Here is a 22839-nt window from a genome sequence, read left to right as displayed (position 1 = left end):
GAGCTAGGTCTTCTACAACCCGACTACTTTGACCCACTCCATCGTTTTCGGCCTCGTCAAGTACAACTTCGTCATTACATTGACGTTCTAAATGCTCAATCCTGGCTTCTACATCACTCATATCCACATGTACAAACTTAGACAACATTTCAAACGCGTTGTTAACGCGATTAAGAACTTCAAGATACCACTTATATCTAAGTGTAAGTGCCTCTGCTAACATGACTATAGATGTCTTAACTGCACTAACATGCACAACAAGATTACATAATTAGCATATTTAAACAATTGAATAAAACTAATAGGTAAATAAAATACTATAAGAATTTAAAGGTCAATATAAACATACCAACTGGTCCTCATAACCTCGAGGTCTCATTATATATTATATAGTTCATGAGCAGGAACAACTTCTTCTTCTTCATGGATATGAGGTTGCAACATGTCTTTGGGTGGGTTAGCGACATTATGTATCAAAGGATGAGACACCAAGTTGTACCAGGCATTGTACTCATCTGAGGGCAACCCATTGTCAGTATCTTGTTGAATATCAGGCATGATGCGGTTATGGCGAGACAACCAGTTAGCAATTTTGTCTGCATTGACGTTTTGCTAGTCTCGCTGTCCAACTTGCCTACTTGCCCTCTTACTAACAACCAAGGGATTCATAAGAATGCCCTGTTTTGCTCCAAATTGCCGGCTTACTCGGTCTGACATGTACGGCTCGGCAATATCGTCAAATATCAAAGTTGTAGAGCACATTGCAATTTGAAATGCCTGCTGCTTATCATCTGAAATGACCTCATGAGGGTTGAAATAGGGATTCCAGATTGCCTGTTATATGATATGCAATCAGTCATAAAAAATAATTACAAATACTTAAATACTTTTGAAAGCAATCAATATCAAATTATACACTAACCTCATTAGGTTGGAGGTTATCAATTTCTTGTGTGATGGGAGGCATTAAGTTATGTGGATTGCCATGATATTTCTTTGGTGGCTCTCATATTTTGGCCCTAGGCATATTTTGAGGGATACCATGTGGTATGGGCCTCATATGCATAATATATTCATATGACCAGTACTGCAATAATTAAGTATGATAAATATTAAGTATATTAAGAAAGCAGTCTAAACTATTACGCTTATGTCATATACCAAAACAAATGGTTACCTGCATGAGAGTGGCTGAACTACTAAAATGTCTTCGTTTGAAAGTGCAAGCTTTTTCAAGTGAGCGATAGAGGAGTGCAAGGGCTGCAGCACCCCAAGCATATGTGTTGGCGCCCTCAATATCTTCGAAAGACCGTAGGTACCTTGTTGGCACTGTTGAAACTAATGCATTAACGAATATGGTTACACTGATGAGGAAGAGCAGATATGCTCGAGTATATCTATAAAATTGAACTGGGGTTGCATCAAGTGACAATTCCCTAAAATTCGCCTTCAACCATGTATGCCTCAGGCTTGCCAAGTTGCCATCAGGGACTATACCCAAATTATCTTCTATAAACTTTCGCAGGTCTCTGAAAGGACGACATGTTCTGGGTCACCATCCACAGCTAGTCCTAATATCTCGTCTACATCAAAAAGTGTTGGTGTCATCGCACCAATATGAATGTTGAAATGAAAGGTATTGGTCTCAAAACGCCATCTCTCTATATTAGCTGCGACCAAAGGATGATCAATTCGCCTTGGCCGAATGACAGCCAACGGACCCAACCCAGAAGCATGAACTAACTAAACTTGTTCTCTTGTTAATTTATAATCATTTAATTGATAACTCTTCTCATCAATTCTAATTTCTTCTTTCTCCTGAAATACAACAAATAGACAATATATTATAATCAATATATATACATGTACTTTCCATATGATGTTTGAACAGACTACCATTTATTGAAAATTAACAAATAAATAGAATGAGCAGATGAATATATGCATATACATGTCCTTCTCATATGAAGTAAGAGCAGTGTTCTGGATGAAGTTGCAACAAACTAGGGTCTTGAAGACCTATTGGATATCCTTTATTGGGATGTAACCGATCCATATTCACTGAAATCCCATATGGTCACCATGTTAATCATAAGGTTATATAAATTATCTGGATAACAAAAAAACAATATGACATACTGTTGATGAAGAAGAACATGGCTACAATCCATTGACGAAAGAAGAACATTGCTAAAATGAAATTGCTATGCTAGTCCAACTAAGTACCGTTTACTTGAAATCGAAATCAATCAGTGAATATGGTGGCCAAATAAAGAATTGATTCTTTGAGTCAAACAGACAACTAAGAAGAATTCAAAGAGTTATTCAAAAACCACTAAACAACTTCCATAATTAGCTACAACGAAAAAGCAGTCCCTTATCCAGTTCTTAAATCCAATTTAATATCTCTACTTGAAGAACTACTATACAGACCCCTTAATTAATCTGATATGCACAATCCTCATCCACTTCTTTTATCAGTAACCAATTCAAAATCACGTGAAATATTACATTGAGTCCAATTCAATGGATCTCAACTAAACAATAACCAAGCCCTAGATGGATAAACAAAAAAAAAACACAGTAATCCCCTTCCAAGTAACCATCCTCGACCAAAAACTAAAGAATTCAACTTGAATGTGTAACAAAATTATTTCAACGGAATTCGACATTGATAAGCAACAAATCATTTCATTGTAAAGACAATAATCAAACTTTCATAAACAACTAAATCATTCCATCAAAAACAAAGAATTCAAGTTAGCTCAATAACCAATCCATTAAAAAACCACGCAGTTCAATAAAAAAATTGAAGAAATTGATTTATAGATAGATGAACAGCTCCATCAAAAAAGAAAAAATTCAATTTTATGTCAAGCAACAATTTTAAACAATAACAGAGAACAATGCTACTTATAATACAAGCAACAGATTAAATCGAAAATATTCAAATAAATGTAGTCATTGTTACTTGAATCACATAAATCATAAATCATAATTAAAATAATTCACTAATTAAATACTTTGCAATATATTCAAAGTAAATATGTACTTGAATCATAAATCACACTCTCAAAGAATGAGAAAAACGCAGATGCACTGTGAAAAAATGAAAAAAATGCAGAAAACAGGGCGGACAAATTTTACTCACTGTCCCGCTCTTTTCGAAGGTTCAACATCCAAAAATCCAAATTTTCGGACGTTGAACATACGAAAATTCCACATTTTCAGATATTCAACATCCGAAAATTGAAAAGTGAATGATTTTTTAAAATCCTGTTTTCAGATGTTGAACATCCAAAAAATGGCAAAAGTATCTGTTTTTAAAAAAGACGTTATGAAAGATAAAAAACAGACAGATGAGTAATAACAAAAACTATTAGGTGTAACCAATGGTTTAAAAAACGGATCGGTGACTCAGATCGGGCTTCCAAAAAACCGATCCGGATCGGCGAATCGGCGATCCGGATTGGGAATCGAGTGAATCGGTAAGAATAAAGCTTAAAAAAAATTCGAAAAATTTATTAAAATTCATTATAAATATTGTTTTTTAAGAATTCAATAAAAAATGAGGGTACTCCATTAAGAATTTTCATGTTTTTGAATGAATATGCGAATATTGATATGTTCTTTCCCTGCATGAACCGCCATTCAGCATTTAATTTACAGTATTTCGTGCTCATCCCTACACTATTGCTGTTGGGACTCGATATGTGAATAATATGGCTGGGATAGGGTGGCCTCAAAATCAACATCTCTCTCGTTTTCTCTTTGAATAATATGGATTAAAAAAAAAAAATAACAAATTTTCAAAAAAATCGATCATGGATTAAAAAAAAAATCACAAATTTTCAAAAAATTCTATCATGGATTACAAAAAAAAATTCGATCATGGATTAAAAAAAAAAAATCACAAATTTTCAAAAAATTCAATCATGGATTACATAAAATTCGATCATGGATTACATAAAATTCGATCATGGATTACATAAAATTCGATCATGGATTACGTAAAATTCGATCATGGATTACAAAAAAAAACAAACAAAAAAAAACAAACAAAAAAAAACAAAAAATTCAATCGTGGATTACAAAAAAAGAAAAAAACAGTTCGATCATGGATTACAAAAAATTCAATCATGGATTACAAAAAACTCTATCATGGGTTACAAAAAAAGTAAAAAACAAAAAATTCAATCATGGATTACAAAAAAAAAATCAAACATTTCGATCATGGATTACAAAAAAAAAACAAACATTTTGATCATGTATTACAAAACATTCGATCATGGATTACAAAAAAATCTATCATGGGTTACAAAAAAAAAAAAAAAACAAAAAAATCGATCATGGACTACAAGAAAAGAAAACAAACATTTCGATCATGGATTACAAAAAATTCTATTATGGGTTACAAAAAACCAAAAAATTCGATCATGGATTACAAAAAAACAAAAACAATTCGATCATGGATTACAAACAAATCGATCAAGTATTACAAAAAAAACTATCATGGATTACAAAAAAAAAAAAAAAAAAAAAAAAAAATTCCGTACCGACTCGCCGATTCCGTACAGTTAATCGGCGATTCACTGTACAGAATCGTCCGGTTCTCTCTAGAACCTGACGATTTTCGATTTTTGAGGCGATCCGGTCCCTTTTCACGATTTTCGAGTCGAACCGGGCGAGTCCGGTTCGACTCGGCGGTTTTTAAAACGCTGGGTGTAACCATAATAAAGTAAAAGATAATGGATATATACATAATTTTCTCTATTATAAATAACCCAAGGCTTTCTATACAAGTTAACCCAACCGATGTTATTTTTTCTTTTTCCCCTAAAATAATATTTTTTCGCAAATATTCCTCAACTAAAAAACACTAAAAAAAAAGAGAGTCTAAACTACCCTCCCTTATTTTTATCAGGCTCTATCTACTCTTTTCCACGAATTACTTTTGCCACGTCTCTACTCTTTTCCACGAAAAGGCAGTACAATAATATAATATCGGTCTGATAAATAACGTCGCAGTATGATATTATCGGTCCGATAAATAACAGTGGCAATCTCACAATACAAGTTCAAGAAATAAAAAAGAGTCTGGCAATAAGAAAGGGGCTCCAACATTTGCAACAAGAGGTTTGGGGGTTAAAACGTGCGGTTTGGCACTCATGTTTTATAAAATAGAGTGTTGGCAACTCAAAGTTCGGTTCGGCAAGAATGTAGGGTCAGACCAATGGTTTAAAAAGCGCATTGATGACCCGGATCGAGCACCTCAAAAAACCGATCCAGATCGGCTAATCGGCGATCCGGATCGAAAATCGGCTGAATCGATTGGATTAAAGCTTCAAAAAAATCTGAAAAAATTATTAAAATTCATTATAAATGTTTTTTTTTAGGAATCCAATTAGAAATGAGGGTACTACATTATTAACTTTTATTGTTTTCATCAATTTATGAATATTGAGATGTTCTTTTCCTGTATGAACTTATGTTGGCCATTAAATTTACATCACACAAAAATAAATCATAGAATTATCATGGATTAAGTATATAATCATATATGGACTATAATAAAGAGTTGATTAAATCGATGAAAAATTGACCACTAAAATTTCGAATTGGCGGAAAACCCTAATCCGTTAAAAAAACCCAAATTATTACAACCTAACTAATTATAATATTATATACCAACAATATTTTATAATTATTTTATTATATAAATAATAGTAAATCCAAAATATTTTATAATATCATATAATTTAAAATGTATTATTGGCAACTGTAAGAAAAATAGTACACTACATGAATTATAATACAAAAATTAATAAATAAAATAAAAAATTTGGTTATCAATGTAGAAATTATTAGAATGCGTACTAATTTTTTTTTATTTTTAAAATTTTTAGAATAAATTAGTAGAAGAGATTTTTAGTAGAAAGATTTTAGGGTCCGACAATTGCTACCTGAGTCTACCAGTCGACGTGAAAATCGGGCCGGCTAAAATAATTTATCGTATATTAAAGGGTATTTTCGTTAAAAAAAAATAACTTTTTGATTAGGACAGTATTAGCTAGAAAAGCGGTTGGTTTTTGGGAAGTTTGATCGGGGGTATCATTCATAGAAAGGCTTCTCTTGTAAGTTATTTGTAATTTTCTTTGTACTCAAAGCGGGCAGAGTAAAGTGCTGAAGAATTTGCAGGTTTAAAGAATGAGGGAGACAGCGGAAAGAGAGAAATGGCGACTCAAAAGTTTCTCGTTCGTCACAAGGACTCGACCTACGAAGTCGATTACAATGCAGAAACTGGTCTCGAGGTCTCTCTCTTTTTCTTTTCTTCGAATTGAAGCGTTCGCTTTTCTCATTTGTCTATAAAATTGCACGTTTCTCTCTCTAATTTTCAGGTCCTGAGGTGTCAGCTCTACTCCCTGACTTTGGTGCCCCCTAAAAGCCAGAATGTACTTCTTTGAGACCCTAACCCTAATTTTTACCAACATTATTTTTATTTCGTTGATTGTCTCCGTAATTGTTCCTTGTGCATGCTGGTTTTTGTTGGAAAAGATATATCGAAAGGATAATTTTCCAGTTAAGGATGATAGTGATCTTTTGGCGGACTCTGGTTCTTCCGTCGAAGAGCTTCGTGTGGTTTCAATGGAGGAGGACGTGGCTTCTGCTTCAACTATGGAGACGTCTGATAAAGAATTGGCTCGTTTGTTACAGGTAAAGGTTCATGGTATTTTGATTTTTGAGTCTAGATCTTGGTGACTTGTGGCGAATTATGACTGAATGTGCTTGAATTGATATAAATATTGGTTGAAACTTGAAACTAGTGAGATCTTCTTATTATCTTTATTTTCCATTTACGTCCCAATTTCATCTGAATTTGATGTGGGGAAAAGTGGCAGAAAGCAGAAAAAATGTTCAATTACTCGGCTTGGGACTTGGTTCCTGCTCGAGCCAAGTAACTCGTGCTCTGAGAGGACCCGCATGAGAGTACTGTACCAGCTCAAAAAAGGGATAAAAGATAAATTTTTTCTTCAAAAATAGAAATAAAGAAAACTATAAGCAACATTAGAAGTGCAAAAGAGATGGGAGAACATTATAAAAGATGGAATTTAGAAAAAAATTGATTTATAGCCAGAAACAATTCTGAAAAATCCAAGACAAGGAAAATAAAAAATATAGCATATGATAAAAAAAACTCACAAATCATATAAAAAATAAGATTATATATAGATAATATTTGTACATTGATTTAGTTAAAAAAATATAAATTTTAGGGAAAATTATGGAAAACCCCCTGGAATGTACTTTGTAGACTAAACTACCCTTTCAATCCTCTCTCTCTCCGCCTGATCTCTCTCTCTCTCTCTTGCATGATATCAATCTCTCTCTCTCTCTCCGCCCCTGAAAGTTATGACCGGTACAAAATTGTGCCGGACTGGTTGTGAGGCTTTTGAAATTTGATGCCAAAGTGTACTTGAACGTATTTTCACATTGTTTTTGCCCTAGTTCGGCAAGAAATGTGCTGGATCAGAAGAACATGGTAAAAAGTGCGGTCCAACTTCTTCCTCCTAGCTACTAGCCGACCTGGCACATTTTATGTCGAACTGCATTTTTATCCATGTTCCCATCCGGCACATTTCTTGCCGGACCATGGCCAAAACAATGAAAAAGAGCGGTCCAACACAACAATGTGCTAGATCGGTAGTGAGGCACATTTTTTGCTATGTTCTTCCAGTCCGGTACATTTTGTTTGTACCGGATTGCACTTTCCCACACTTTCCCATTACGAGAGAGAGAGAGAGAGAGAGAGAGAGAGAGAGAGAGAGAGAGAGAGAGAGAGAGAGAGAGAGAGAGAGAGAGAGAGAGAGAGAGAGAGAGAGAGAGAGAGAGAGAGAGAGAGAGAGAGAGAGAGAGAGAGAGAGAGAGAGAGAGAGAGAGAGAGAGAGAGAGAGAGAGAGTTAAAATGGTAGTTTAGTCATTAACGTATTATCTTTTTGATAGGGTTAGAAGCGAGGAAAATAGTAATTGGGTTAAGGGTGCGATCTGAAAAGTATTGGCGGGTTGGATTTAAGTACATTCCAGGGGGGTGGGCGGGGGGGGAGGGGGGGGGGGGGGGTGGGGGGGTGGGGAGGGTATCCATTATTTTTCCTATTTTTTATGAATTTTTAATATATGTTTTTCCTATCGAGTTTGTGCCCAAATCCAGTTCGAGTTAGCTCGATCGAGATTAAAAAACCTTGGAATTAGACAAAATAAACTACAATGAGAAAAGATACCCTGTCTTCAAGGGGGATTCCACCCCAATAGTTTTCACTCTTGAGGTTCAAAGGCCTAATTCACTCTCTAGGCTCAAGGCTTGGCCTCCGAAGGTGTACACCCCAAAAGATCTTTCATAAGACCGGGTACACTTCAAAAATCTAAAGTGATTTATAAGAAAATGTAGTTACTATTACACTCTAGTCCTTTATCATTAACAAAGTCAAAGTTTCAAATCTACCCCTCAATTCTCTGCAACAACAAAAAAGGCACAAATACCCTAAGAAAGCCACAAATTAAAAGATTCAAACAACCCAATTTCAGTCCCCTGTATAAACATAATAAAATAGGAAAATACTAGAAACCCTACCCATGTCCTTCTCTAGGGGTTAGGAGAATCTTGATCTTGCTATGGTTACATGACCCTTCATAGGGATTTTGACTAGTTGGTGATGTGATCCCACCATTGGCCTCATTTATTTATCCACTTAATGAACCAAATAACGAAATAATAGACTAGGCAACATTAGTGTTAAAAAAAGCGGATCACCCAGCGCCTAGGTGGCCGCCTAGGCGGTCCAGAAGGCCTGGGCGTATTGCCCAGACTTAGGCGGCCAAACTGGGTGGCAGTCCCTAGACGGCCGCTTAGACGGTACGGAACCCGCCTAGGCAGTCGCTCAGGACCTGCGCCCCGCTTATGGGTGGAGCTTTTTTTTGTTTTTTCGTTTCAATTGATTTTTTTTTAAATATAAAGGGTTTCAAAGGATGGGTTTTAGGTTCATTTGAAACCTAAACCCACAAGAACCCATTTTAGAGAGAAAGAAACATCAAGAAAACATCCTTTTCTGACTTTCATTGGATCAAAGTGTTTCTCAAAGTTACGGAAAACGGATCCAAACATCACCCAAGTAGATTTGATTTAGTTTTGGAGTTTTATAATCCTATTAGAGGGTGTTTTTTATTATTTTAGCATAAAAAAACATCTCAGAGGTGGGAGTTTGGAGTTTGAGAAATCAAAGTAAGTGCAAAACTTTATTTTTTAGATTGCTTATTTTATTTTGAGAAGTCTTCTTCAAGATCTAGTCGAAGTGGAGATCCATGTTGAAAATATGGATATAACCTAAATCCAAATGTTGTCATTTGGATTCGGGTTATATCCATATTTTCAATCTGGATCTCCACTTTGACTAGATGCTGAAGAAGACATCTCAAAATAAAATAAACAATCTAAAAGATACAAAAGGGGGCATAAACCGGTTTAAGAAACATCTTACCGGTATTAATGGGAATGTTGCCCCTTCTAAAAATGTTCCTGAAGCTATTAGAGAGGAGATTAAACAATATATGAGTTTTGTAATACAAAAACAAGAACAAAATCCTTGTCATTTGAATAGATCTATTTCTACTACTTTTAGAAGAAGTGATCCGGGTTGGAAGTATAGGTATAACCCAAAACCAAATGATAAAAATTGTATAAAGTGTAATTTTTGTAAAAAAGATATCAATGGGGTATTAACTGATTCAAGAAACATCTTGTTGGTATTAAAGAGAATGTTGTTTTTTGTAAAAAAGTTCTTGAAGCCATTCGGGATGAGATTAGACAACTTCTGAATTTTAAAGAACCAGAAAATGATGAAAATGAGCTTTGTTCTATGGAAATATCTTCTCCAGGTTCTTCTAGAAGTGGTGATCCTGGTTAAAAGTATGGTTATAACCCAAATTCGAATTACATAAATAATATTAAATGTAATTATTATGGAAATGATACTAATGGGGGCATTTACCAATTTAAAAATCACCTTGCCGGTATTAAGGGGGATGTTGCCCTGTGTAAAAATGTTCTTGACGCTACCAGGGAGGAAATTATATAATATTTAAGTTCAGGGAAGTACAAAAAGATAAAAAAGGATAGAGCAGTCAAGACTTCTAAGGCCTCATCTGCACATGTTAGTAAGAGGGAGATAGATGAAGAGGAGGAGAAAGAGGCGGATTCAAAAGAAACAGAGAATGACGAGCGTTATATTGAAGAGGGAGATGACTCTGATGATGATGGCCTCGATTCTGATGCATATGATGAAGCTCACCCTATTCCTTCTGGGGATGATGATGATGATGACTGAAGACTCTTGGTGTTGAATGTTGACTGTTGTGTTGAGTGTTGATTAATGAGTGTTGATTAATGTGTCATAGTCTTATAGACTGTATATTTTTTGAATTTATGTATATTGTCTCTTTCTTATTTTTCGTTTCTACTTTCTAGTTTCTAGTTCTGCTTCTACTATCTAATTTTTGTGTGTACAGTCTACAGTGTATCAGACTATCAGTGTATGCTTGTATGGTTTTACTGTTTTAGCATTGCATGAAAATATGGATTATCCAAAATTTAAAATTCTCTTCCTGACTTCTATCTTCTTTTTTTTTAACTGGGATCATGGTCTTATGGATTATCAAAATTCTTATGGATTAATCAAGTATTAGTCATCATTTTTTTGTTTTTTTTCAACTGAACCGAGGCTGCCTAGATGCTGGGTGGCCTAGACCCTCATGGCCGCCTCAGTGCCGCCTAGCGCTTTTTGAAACACTGCGCAACATGTAGTGAACTTTGGGATATCATGCATAATTATGGTTTACCTTCCGAAATCATATGATATCTATTCTATTAAAAAAATTATATTGAGCTCAACTAGTCAATAAAATCCTTTATATGGATCTTATCATGAAAGTTGGGGAGATTGACCTTGATACATGATCTCGTGCACACTGCATAGATAATAGTTCTTGCTTGAAGATCAACTCTCTATGTATGGGATCAGCTGCTGTAGCCGGTAATGGAACTTGATTAATCTATAAGTTGAGGTTTGGCATTGAATCTACTAGATTATGAGCACCCTCTTATTGGGATGATGATTTAGTAATCATATCAACTGCTGATTTATTTCTCCTATCTCTCCTTGAATTTTTCCGATCTCTCCTCGAATTTTTCCATTTTGGACTCCAGGATCTTCCATGGCTTGATTTATGCTCGCTTTGATTCACAATTTTCATGATCTATGGGAGCTAGTGTTCGAAAATTCGGCCGTCAGGACGCCTAGACGTCTAGGCTGCCATGCCTAGGCGGGGCATAGGCAGGAACACTGGGCTTCTTGCTCCGCTCCTAGGCGCATGCCTAGGCAGCCGCCTCAAGCTGGGAGCCTGGGCGGCGTCTTGGAACAGGTGACCAAAGCTACATTCGAGCATGTATCTCTCCCTCTCTCTCTGAGTTTTGAGAGAAAGACATGTATCCATCTCGTAAGAATATAAAAAAGAAGGTGACCCAAAGCCACGTGTACACACGTCTCTCAATCTCTCTAGCTTTGAGAGGAAGACATGCGCCCATCTCATGTGCCTGCCACCCCCTTTAAAAGGACAAAAAAATGTTGACATGACGCAAAGCTACAATGACACGTATCTCTGTCATGTTGTCCTAAAAAAGTGAACCACTTAAAGTTGGTTTCTCTCTCTCGTTCTTAAAAACGAATATGTTAAGTTGGTCTCTCTTACTCTCACTTACTTTTGGAGTTTCTTTAATTATTAGTGTGGAAAAGTTAAGAGCATGAGGTTATAGAAAGATAAACTCCTCACATTCACTGAAATGACATAGAAAAAGAAAAGATGTACCTCTAAATAATTTAAAGGACAATAACAAAAGTGAATGACATAATGGTCATGGCCATTTTAATCATTTCTTTTTTTTTTTTTATACCTGCCATTCGTGCTTTTAGAATATTTACCTGCCATTTGTGCTTTTAGAATATTTACGAAAAAAATTACAAAGAGAGAGGAAGAGGTGGCCAAAGGGGAGGCTAGTTGCGTCTTCTCTTTGTTCCTGGTCGCCCGCTTAGGTGTCCAGGCCTAGGCAAGCACCTACGTCTTTTTGGACATTGGTGGCAGCATATACTTGAAATCTCCATGATTTGTGGCAACATATCCTTGATTGCAAGAGCGAGCGTTGGCGGCGTTGTGATGGATGATTTTCTGAGGCTTTGATACCACTTGATGTAGGAAAAAGGAGAAAATAGAATAAAATTAGAAAATAAAGGAAATCAAGAGGAAATACCCTTTTCTATAGGCTTGGTAATCACCATTCCTTCCCCGATGGTGAGCGATTTGGCCCTCTTTCTAGACTTGCAATAGTGGCCACCCTAAGATGATCTTCTCACAAGGAACAAAAATCAATTCTTGTCTTCCATCATGACAGGAAGCTAATGCGGTATTAGATGCTCTATTCTTTGGTTACTCATGTGATGCTCCAAGCACTTGAACTTTGCTCTTTGCGTTCTCACTTTGATGTTTCCTTTTCTATCTCTTATCCTCCTTCCTTTCTCTTACTTTTCTCCATATTTGTCTGTTACTTACTGTTCTCATTCCTATATTTTCTATTCCATATTTTTCCCCTCTCCCTCTCTTCCCCCACCTCTTCTGTCGCTCTCTCTTCTCAACACCCCTACCCCCAACCTTCTCTTTCTTTCTCTCGCAGTCTCCCCTCTCATTCTCTCTTTTCTCCCCCAGGGCTCACTCTTTACCTCTCTGCCTCTAGGATATCTTAGTTTGGGATTTTTTGATTGTGTTTACATCCCGTCTTTTTGATTCTAAACACTAAGTGTCTTAGATCTTGACATGTTGGAAGCCTTCACTCCATTTTCTGAGTGTTTCTTTGGATTGTTTGTCTTGAAGAGCATCCGACTTTTCCCTCACTCCCCGTGAAAACTCTTATAACTATTGCTTTGTCTAATATGGAAAAGTATACAAAGAGACCACTTGCTTTTTGTACAAAGAGGTCACAATCGCTCTTGTCCCTTGGATTTCAAATTGGGTGGTTGTAAGTATGTCATTGAAAAGACCAAAAAATTCAAAAAAAAAAATTCTCAGACTTTCTGACTAGCCCAAGCCATCCAATTTAACATTTAATGAGTAGGAGTAATTATGACCTCCTTGTAATAAACATAAATGGTCTCATTGTATACAATCCCGTGTAATATATTGTCACCTTTCCAAAAAAAATAGGCTTCTTCTCAAAATTAAACTTCAACTTTACTTCTCAATTCTCTACACCACCAAAAAAGACATGAATACCCTAATAAAACCAAAATACTAAAAGACCAAATACCTTCAATTTCAGTCTCCTACAAAAACAAGTATAAGTATAAATAAATAGAAAACCCTAGTTGTGTCATAAAGTTTGACTAAATTGTCATTTTGATTCACATTTAAGGCCAGTTAATGATTGATATATGTTTGAATTGTATGTGAAGCTCTAGTAAAGTTGCCATATTCTTATTCTTCTATTTTTTTTTTTTTTCTGATGTTCCATTTTTTGATATAACCAACTAAAATTTCACCTAAGGCTAGTAAATTTCTGCATACAGTGGTGTGGAGGGGCATATTGGTTGATATGGCAATGCGTTATTGAATGAGATTTATTTTGGAACCTAATGTCCAGAAGTTCTCCTAAAATCTGACCTGAAATTTTCTTTGAATCTGGTCCATTTTTCCTGTATTTAAGTCCTCCACTTAGACAAATTTTTTATTTCAGCTGAAGTTTCACCTTGAATTTATTAACTTAGGTGAAATATATATTTTTCTCTTTGGGCCAAAGTGATATTGGAATCAATATTTGATCTTGGTATTTTTTAGTTGATTCCATGACTATATACATATATCATCTATGTATGTAAGGATGTATTTATGTATGCTTTTGTGTGTGTGTGTGTGTGTGTGTGTGTGTGTGCATGTGTATGTGTGTTTGTGTATATATAGGGAAATGCTGGTGTAGGCCAATAGCTCACAACTGCATATGAGCCCAATAGCCCAGATTGAATTTGGGTCGGTCCAATAATCACGATTGTATTTCGTATTTGAATTTTAATTTTTTCTATAAATCCAAATCACTTGAAATTTTAGTCATACGTTCTTTAAAAATGGGAGAGTTTAATCAAACATCAAAAAAATAATTTGCAAAAAATATATTGACCATAATAACCTTAAAACTTTATAGGGGTATTTTAGTCAATTTATATTTTACAAATTATATTTTTTAATATTTTTATGAGGTGCGTCTTGATGAAAATAATAGAAACCTAAAATTTTATGTGATTTGAATTTATAGCAAAAAATTAAAATTAAAATACTAAATGCAGTCATGACTGTCAGATCGGCCTAGATTGAATCTGAATCGTCAGGCTCATATGTAGCTGTGAGCTAGTTGGCCTATGCCAACATTTCCTATATATATATATATATACTTGGCAAGCCCCATACCGGTCATGTTGTCCCACGTAAAGGAGGAGGGTTGTGTTAGTTGATAGGTAGGCAACCAACATAAAACTTTGCTACATCCTTTTATGAATCTTAAACCTATGTTATATGGCCTTGCTAGGGTGTGGGTAGTACCCTTGATAGAGGAAAATGACAGAATATGATTCATATAGCCGACCTAGAATAGTTGAGATAAAGCGTGGATGATGATATCATTATAATATAATGAAACCACACTTCTAGATTTGTTTGACCCCAAAAATTGCATACACTCTGTCGTCATCCCAATAATCAATGCCCAAAAAAGTAAATTCAATTTGCACCCTGGATATGCTCAAAATGAATCTTGGCCTTTACAAATCTAGACTATCCATTTAGTGAATTCTAAGGTCTAGGCCTTTACGAATTTAAAATTATTATTTTTTGTTTTAACATTGTTCATGTAAGGATGATAAAGTCACCTAAAAATTTTGAAAAGGGAAAAATCCTTTTAAGGCCTAGATCAAAGCATCTAGCCTAAATGGACGACCTCTGTTAATTGAGCTAGAATAACACTTTTTAGGGTGTGTTTTCAGATCTTGCTTTTTTTGTGATTGTTCATTAGAATGAAAAGAGTGAATATTTTAATAATTGGGGCCAAACAAAATGGGCCTAAAATGGTTCTTGAAGATTGTTTCATTATACTAGTATAGAAGCGTTGCATGAAATCACTTTTTCCATATATATATGGCAAAAGTTTATATAGAGCTGATGCTCTAAACAATCAAATTCGAACCCACCTCAAAAATTTCTTTGGAAAAGGTTGTTTTGATGCCCCAAATTGATCATTTGGACATCAAGATGCATGGACAAGAGAAAAAAATGGACTTCAAATTTTGAAATAGTGCATCTTGCAATGCGTTTTTGGACCGTCAATTTCAAGATTTTCAAGTTTTCATAGATCTGCTTCGTCTACACTATTTTTTACACTTTAAATTTTATAATTAAAGATGAAAATATATTTTAAGGCTATCACAAAGATTTCCAGTATTAAAATGACATTTCTTGATACTATTTGAAGGTAGGCTCTAATTTAATTGTTTAGAGCCTAGGCTCTATACAAATCGCACCATATATATATATATATAATTGATAATGAATAGTGTTTCACCCCGCCATGGTCTTGATAGGTCCGTGGCGGTCGTTTTATCTATGCTTTCCGATTTTTTCGAACGGTGATGAGCCTATAGGTGAAATCACTATAGCCTTTTGTCTATAGGCATTGCGTAGTCTCTTATATATATATATATATATGGAAAAAGCTGGTGTAGGCCTACTAGCTTGCAACTATATATGAGCTCAACAGTTCAGATTCAATCTGAGCCGTTCTGATGGTCACAACCTCATTTCGTATTTTAATTTTAATTTTTTTCCACAAATTCAAATCACAAAAAATTTTAGGCGCGTATTCTTCTCATCAAGGCACATCTAATAAAAATATTAAAAAAATAAGTCACAAAATATAAATTGACCAAAATACCTTTCAAATTGACCAAAATACCCTTGAAAGGTATTTTGGTCACTTTATATTTTGCAAAATATTTTTTTTTGATATTTTTATTGGATTCTTCTATTTTTAAAGAACACACACTCAAAATTTCAAGTGATTTGGATTTATAGAAAAAAATTTAAATTAAAATACGAAATGCAATCGTGATCATTGGATTGGCCCAGATTCAATCTGGGTCGTTGGGCTCATATATAGTTGTAGGCTCTTGGGCCTACGCCAACTTTTTCTTATATATATATATATATATATATACAATGGGTCAAATTGGATCTGAGTTGATTTGACGACCACAGTTGTATGTTGTATTTGAATTTCAATATCTTTCTACAAATCCAAAGCACTTGAAATTTGGAGCATTCACTCTTTTCATTAAGGTACACTTAATAGAAATATTAAAAAATAATTTGCAAAAAATAAATTGATTAAAACACCTTAAAACTTTCGGCCATATTTTGTTCAATTTGTTTTTTATATATTTTGATCAATTTAGTTTTTTCCAATAATTTTCTAGATATTTTTATTCGATGTGCTTATTTTTTAGGATTAGACTCTCCAAATTCTAAGTGATTTGGATTTGTAAAAAAATTAAAAATGAAAATTGAAATACAATTGTGGTCATTCGATCGACAGTTGATGCTCCAAATTTCATGTGATTTGGATTTGTAAAAAAAGTTAAATTTAAAAAATGAAGCACAATTCTGGCCATCCGATTAGCCCAGATCCAATCTGGGCCGTTGGGTTTATATCTTTCCATTAGCCCTTGGGCTGACACATTCCTTTTCCTGTATGTATTTATGAAGATTATATGTGTGTATATTTATGTACGCATGTGTATATGCTAATATGTATATTTACATATATGCATGTATTAATATGTATGCATATATGTATGTATATGCCTATATATATGTATTTATTGTATGTAGAATTGCAAATCCACATGGATAGCATGTTATTGCTCCTTGTTACATCAATTTTGTACCCACTCAACTCTGTTATTATGGCTAGATTGGTGTACCTATAAGTTCTTGGACCTCTACCATCTTTACCTTTTTTGTCTTCATTTTGCATGCTCAAGAGGATGCCCTTTTTGTTCAGGAGTATTATGCCAGCCCCGGTAAAAAAGAATTTGAGAAGAGGATTCAATCACATATTCGCGGAGTTCTTATGGTATTTATATTGGTTATGCTATGCTTTAATAACACATAACTTAATGTGATTGCAGTTAAATGTGTTTTTGCTTTATTTGAAAGCTCAATTCATTGTCGATGGCATGTAGTATGAAGATGCAGTCCTCCAGGAGGAGGCACGGAAAACAGTTCCTGTTGATGAACTTGAGGAAAAAGCTTTGATATCATTGGCCAAGGTACATAAAATAAACTATTTTATGTTTAATTTTTGTGAATCGATAAGTGAGAGTAGTTAAGAGGAGAGTTCACCAAAATAATATTCTGCGACCTCAAGGTTTCAAAAAATGCTAGGTGGCTGGCCTGTCGCCCAACTCATAGGCGGGTGCTCAGTAGTAGAAAATCTTTAGATATATACATATATATGCTATTTTAACGTACATATGTGCATATATTTGTGTTAGTTCCATAATTTATTGCATATGTATGTGTTGTAACATACTTTTTTAATACAAACAGATTGCATGTTAGGAATAAACCTGTTCAAATTTCCAAAATTCCAATCACAATTTTTTTTTTAAAAAGTTAAAAGTCTAGACTATGTATTAGTAATAGTCTCGAACTCTCCATGTTCCATAATAACATGGACTCCAATTCTCCAACCTCCAATAGTACCCTAATAATAATTCCAATGAGAAAAGAAAAGTTTAGGATGGTTCTTCAAACCACAAAATACTTTTGTTTCTAAAAAAATAAGTATAGCTAAGAGATTTAGAGCTCATAGAAGTGTTCTTTTAATTTTGGGGGGTTGAAAATAACCCCCATAATGTATTTAAACTTTTTTGGGGGTCAAAATTATTGCCCTTTTGTGCATTTTTAAACAAAAAAGGCCCACAACCATGGGCGCCCTCCCAGGTATAACCGTCTAGAATGGAGCGCGTAGGCCTAGGCATGTGGCTTGAGGTCTCTTGGGCTCCAAGGCACCGGGCGGACCGTTTTTTAAAATCTCGGCAGACCTCTAATTGTTGATTCTACTAAAATGTGGTGGACCCTTGAGTACTGTTGTTCGATTCGCTTTGGAGGTTTATTCCGTTTGGTTGGGAAAGGAAAGCACTTCGGCCTATATATATATATATATATAGGGGCCATCACTTGGTGTGATGGTAAAAGGCTCGAGTAGCCAGCACAATAGCGCGGGTTGGAGTCCTGAGAGCAACCATTTTGTGCATAAGCCAAAGGTTAAGGACCGTTTCCAGCCCACCCTTCTCGGGACCCTGCTTAGGCGGGTCTAGCACTGTTTTACAGCCCTTTGTATATATATTATATGTTCAGATTTTTTAGATAGCTTTATTATCATTAGATGAACAATATCAAAAAAAAAAAAAAGAAGTGATTTTGAGTTTTTAAAAGTTTAGATCTTGAAATTCACCAAATGGATGGTCTAATTTCAACTTTGGAGGGGACTCATCTTGACCATTTCTAGGATGGAAATTGAATTTTATTTTTTTTGGGATTGACTAATGGGATGAAGAGAGGGTGTATACAATTATTTGGGTCATACAAATGCTACAAACATGGTTTTCTTGAAGTGTGGATTCATTATATTACAACGACATGGTGACATGAAATTACTCTCCGCACATACACACGCACACACACACACACATACAAACACACATATATATGATATTGACTCATGGAAAGGACTTTCAAAGAAAAATTAGTAGTTAGAAAAATTGAAAAAAAATGAGAATTCTTCTTGAAGGCGAAGAAGAACGAAATAAGAAGAGTTGTTGGTGTTATTTGGATTTGGAACTTGGAGGCATTGGGCTATTGAGGTGAGGTAGCAACAAAATCAAAATGAAGAAGAGGAATGAAGAAAACCTTAAAGTTTGTGAAACAACAAAAAAATGTTTTCTCCTCTTTTATGGAACAGGGGTAAGTTTAGATTTTTTTTTTTTCATAATTTTTTAGTATTGAATTTTTAACCTTACACTTTTCAGTTATTCACCCCGTGTAATGGAAAGAATCCACAAGGCCAAAGAGGCTGAAACAGTCAAAGAGGATTGAATTAGGCTAAAGAATGGTCCAGTTTTTTGTGTCGCTTCGACATGGGTGAAGAATTTGAAGCCTTCGGCCTCTTTGTCCGAAGCAAACTGAATCTGACAGCATTGCTCTTTGAGTGTTTTATGCCTGTGCATGGGTAAGGGGTGCCAAAGTCAGAAGCATTGGATGTGGAATAGGAAAAATGGGTATAATGACTTACGTGCTAAACAATAACAAATGTTATCTATAAGACCTTTTTGCACATATTCATTCGCAATAAAAGATGTAATTCCCATTTGGTCAGTTTAATGAGTTGCCTTCAGTAGTAATTGTATATTTTGGTCTTCAATTTGTGGGTTGTAAGGGGAAATTCTTCGCTATTAATGCCCTGTATTTCTTGGAATTCATGCGCTACACAAAACTGTTCCAATGATAATTTATAAATTACATGCTGTTATTCATTTGTAGCACCTGTGTTATTAAAATGGGCTTTGATGCCTGTCCAACCACTTGGACCATTGACTGGCACCCAATTCCGTTTGGTTTGCTAAAAACCTGGATATTGAAAACACATGCAATTTTGTAAATTTTTAATATCTTATCAGGTTTTGACCAGTTTTCATCAGTTCCACTGGATTGCAGTTTTTGTCAGTCGCACTGGTTTGATGACCACTTGACCACTAATTGAACTGGACTGGACACTTTTTTGTTTCACTTTGGTCTGGTTCTGATAACATTGTGTAACACTCCATGGAAATCTAGTATTCCATTGCTTCCAAATGCAATATATGGTCACCAAAAGGACCATGGATTGGATTTTCTGTGTCGATGCAGTGGATTGTTTTATGGCTTTTATCCATTGTTGTCGGGTTGTTTTTGGCTTTACTGGTGGCATTAGTTTAGCAAGCTTCATGTATATTCTTGCTGGTGGCATTAGGTTTTAATATTGTAAATTACTTAAGTGGGCATCTCTTGTTTAGGAAGGGAACTTCATACCTTCAAAAGCTGAGCAAGATCATGCCTTCTTGCTGCAGTTGTTATTCTGGTTTAAAAAATCTTTCAGGTACGATGTTACTTCTTACATAGTTTTGTATCATCATTCATGAAATTTTGCACTATCGCTATTCATACTGATGAAAAAGTCAGTTTTTTTTATGCTAAAACAAATATATTTTATTGCCATAACCATTTGTTGCATGTCTATTGGGCTGGTCTGATCTTCGTTGTAGAGGTTCTCATTTCCATGTTCCATGGCACTTTGAGAGCCCTTGCCTTTTGTCTTTACAACACTGATGCACAAATCCTCACACTTCTTATACACCCAAACACACTATATATGCTATGGAAATTTAATTATTTAGTTTGCAGGAGTTGAGTACCTCTTTTAATCCAGCCGTTATTCCACTTCCTTAGACTGTTAATTTGGTGCTGGATCTGTAAGGTTGTTCCTTAGGGGTTAAAAAAAGTTGGGTTATATTGATGATTGTGTAGTGAAACCAAATAAAAAATCTTATGCAGATTGGGAAGCAATGAAATGATTGTTACGAAGTGGATTTGAAGTTTTATCCAACCAAACTTGAGTCACAAAAATATATGAGTTAGAGCAACAAATCAGCAACTTCAAGCAGAAGGGTTTATCAGTTGGAGACTATTGTGCTGCTTTACAGGGTTCTTGGGATGAACTAAATCACTATCTGCGCATAAATTGTTCTCTTTGTGCAAAATATCATAGAGAAATGTTAGAACAAAAAAGGATATTTGCTTTTCTAGGGGGACCTTAATCCTGAATATGAAACTAGCAGATCAAATGTTCTAGGTAGTGAATACGTTTTCTTCGTGGAACAATATTTTCTCTTCTTCAGCATGAAACTTACCGGAAAGTTATAGTTGTGTGTATTGGTTAATCTAAAAGATTTTCCCTAGTTTCCAATTCTTTCAATATATGTGGTGGTGGCCATAGTGGTCATTGCAGAAGCCTCACTAGATGAAAAGAATACGCTGAAGTTTACCCATTGTGGAAAATTTCGAAATCTCATTTTGTGCGCTTACCACAATACAACGAGGGCTTATGCTGTAGCGACTAGAAAGGAGACTGTTCATATTTTGTCTCAACAACCAGATGTCTCCTTTGTGACTATACATCTTCTATGCTTGAAAATTAATTGGTCACTGTTTCCAAGTGAGAGCGTCTTGATCTTAAGCAATGTGCCTTCACCCATGATAATCCGTCTTCCTCTAAGTCCCATCTCGCTTAATCAGGTATATCTGCATCTGCATATCATGGCTCTGTGACTCCATCTCAAACTCTTTGCATCGTTGATTAAGGAGCCACCGAACATATGACCCATCTGTTTTCTACTTATGCTACTTGTTTCAATCAGGACTTTATCCAGTTTGATGATGGATATTATGTATCAATTAAAGGAAAAAGGACAGTAATCTCACAAAAACTTTAAATTGTTTTGTAGCATTTTCCAGTCTCATTGTGTTTTTCGGGACTTGGTGATGTTGAAAACATTGGGTCATGGTCTTGAGGATGGGGGCTTGTACCTTCTAGAGCCATCAAATCAAGCTCCTACTACAATTCAATCCACTACCATGTCTTTGATTGCTAATAAAAAATGGGTGTATTTGTGGGACTCCCGTCTTGGTCACGCTTCTCTTCCACATTGCATTCTTTTTTCCTAAGACTTTTGCTTTTTTGGGTTAGGTTCAATTATAATGTGAGATTTGTCGGTCGGCAAAACATTATAGAACTTCACTTCCTATCAGTAATAATAAAAAGAGTGTCACTCCTTTCTCTATTATACATTTTGATGCGTGGGGTCCCTCTCCCATTTTTTCTGTTGTTGGTTTTGTTTCTTTGTTACCTTTGTGGATGATTGCACTAGATGGACCACAATTTATTTAATGAAAAACAAGGGTGGAGTTGCAAGCCTTTTTCAAGTTTACCATAAAATGGTCAAAACACAAAATGATGCAATTATCGAAGTACTTCATTTTGATAATGTTGATGAATATGTTTCGGATCATCCCAAAGATTATTTGAGGATCATGTTATAGAATTCCAAAAAACATAATAACGTATATGTCCTTGTACTCACGAAGCAAAATAGAGTGGTTGAGAGAAAAAATCGACACTTGTTGGAAGTTATCCGATCCGTCTTGCTTGGAATGAAAGTTCCCAAGTCTTATGGTCTGAAGTTGTCCTTACCACTACCTTGTTAATAAATCATATGCTATCAAGGGTTCTTCATGGAAAGTCTCGTATTTAATATCTTCTTCCTAATTGCCCTTTATTTCCCATACCTTCCAAAGTTTTTGGTTGTGTGCTTTGTTCATATTTTGGTCCTAAGAGAGACAAATTTGACTAGAAAGCCATTTAAGTGTGTTTCTTAGGATATCCAAAGCATCAAAAGGATATCAAATGCTATAATCCTGTTAATAAAATTAATTATGTCTCACTGATTGCTATCTTCTTTAATCCATCCCATATTTCTTGTTTGATAGATGACAAATTCTCTCTTCAGGGAGAGAACAATAGGCAGGAAGATTAGTTCAACATCA

The 22839-nt window shown here is 35.1% G+C and overlaps 1 protein-coding gene across 6 annotated transcripts in view; it reads left to right on the top strand.

The window, feature by feature from the left end:
* The first annotated feature begins 6178 nt into the window (after positions 1-6178).
* Positions 6179-22839, top strand: part of PNG1 (peptide-N-glycanase 1) — a 32810-nt gene continuing 16149 nt past the window's right edge. For 5 of the 6 annotated variants that reach the window (XR_016049008.1, XR_016049009.1, XR_016049010.1 and 2 more), the window contains exons 1-6: positions 6179-6311; positions 6399-6452; positions 6556-6714; positions 17198-17269; positions 17379-17465; positions 20253-20335. Coding sequence is in view for 3 of the 6 variants with exons in the window: in XM_011628341.3 (XP_011626643.1) it covers positions 6234-6311; positions 6399-6452; positions 6556-6714; positions 17198-17269; positions 17379-17465; positions 20253-20335 (533 nt within the window). In the remaining 3 variants the exon portion in view is untranslated. The remainder of the gene's footprint in view (positions 6312-6398; positions 6453-6555; positions 6715-17197; positions 17270-17378; positions 17466-20252; positions 20336-22839) is intronic. The other variant, XM_088857721.1, reaches the window with a different exon arrangement.

This window comes from Amborella trichopoda, chromosome 2 (assembly GCF_054954075.1).
Source record: "Amborella trichopoda isolate Santa Cruz 75 chromosome 2, AtrichopodaSantaCruz75HAP2 v2.0, whole genome shotgun sequence".
In the NCBI taxonomy this organism is placed as follows: domain Eukaryota; kingdom Viridiplantae; phylum Streptophyta; class Magnoliopsida; order Amborellales; family Amborellaceae; genus Amborella; species Amborella trichopoda.
Note: the sequence above shows the minus strand (reverse complement) of the source record. Positions and strands in the feature narration are given on the sequence as shown.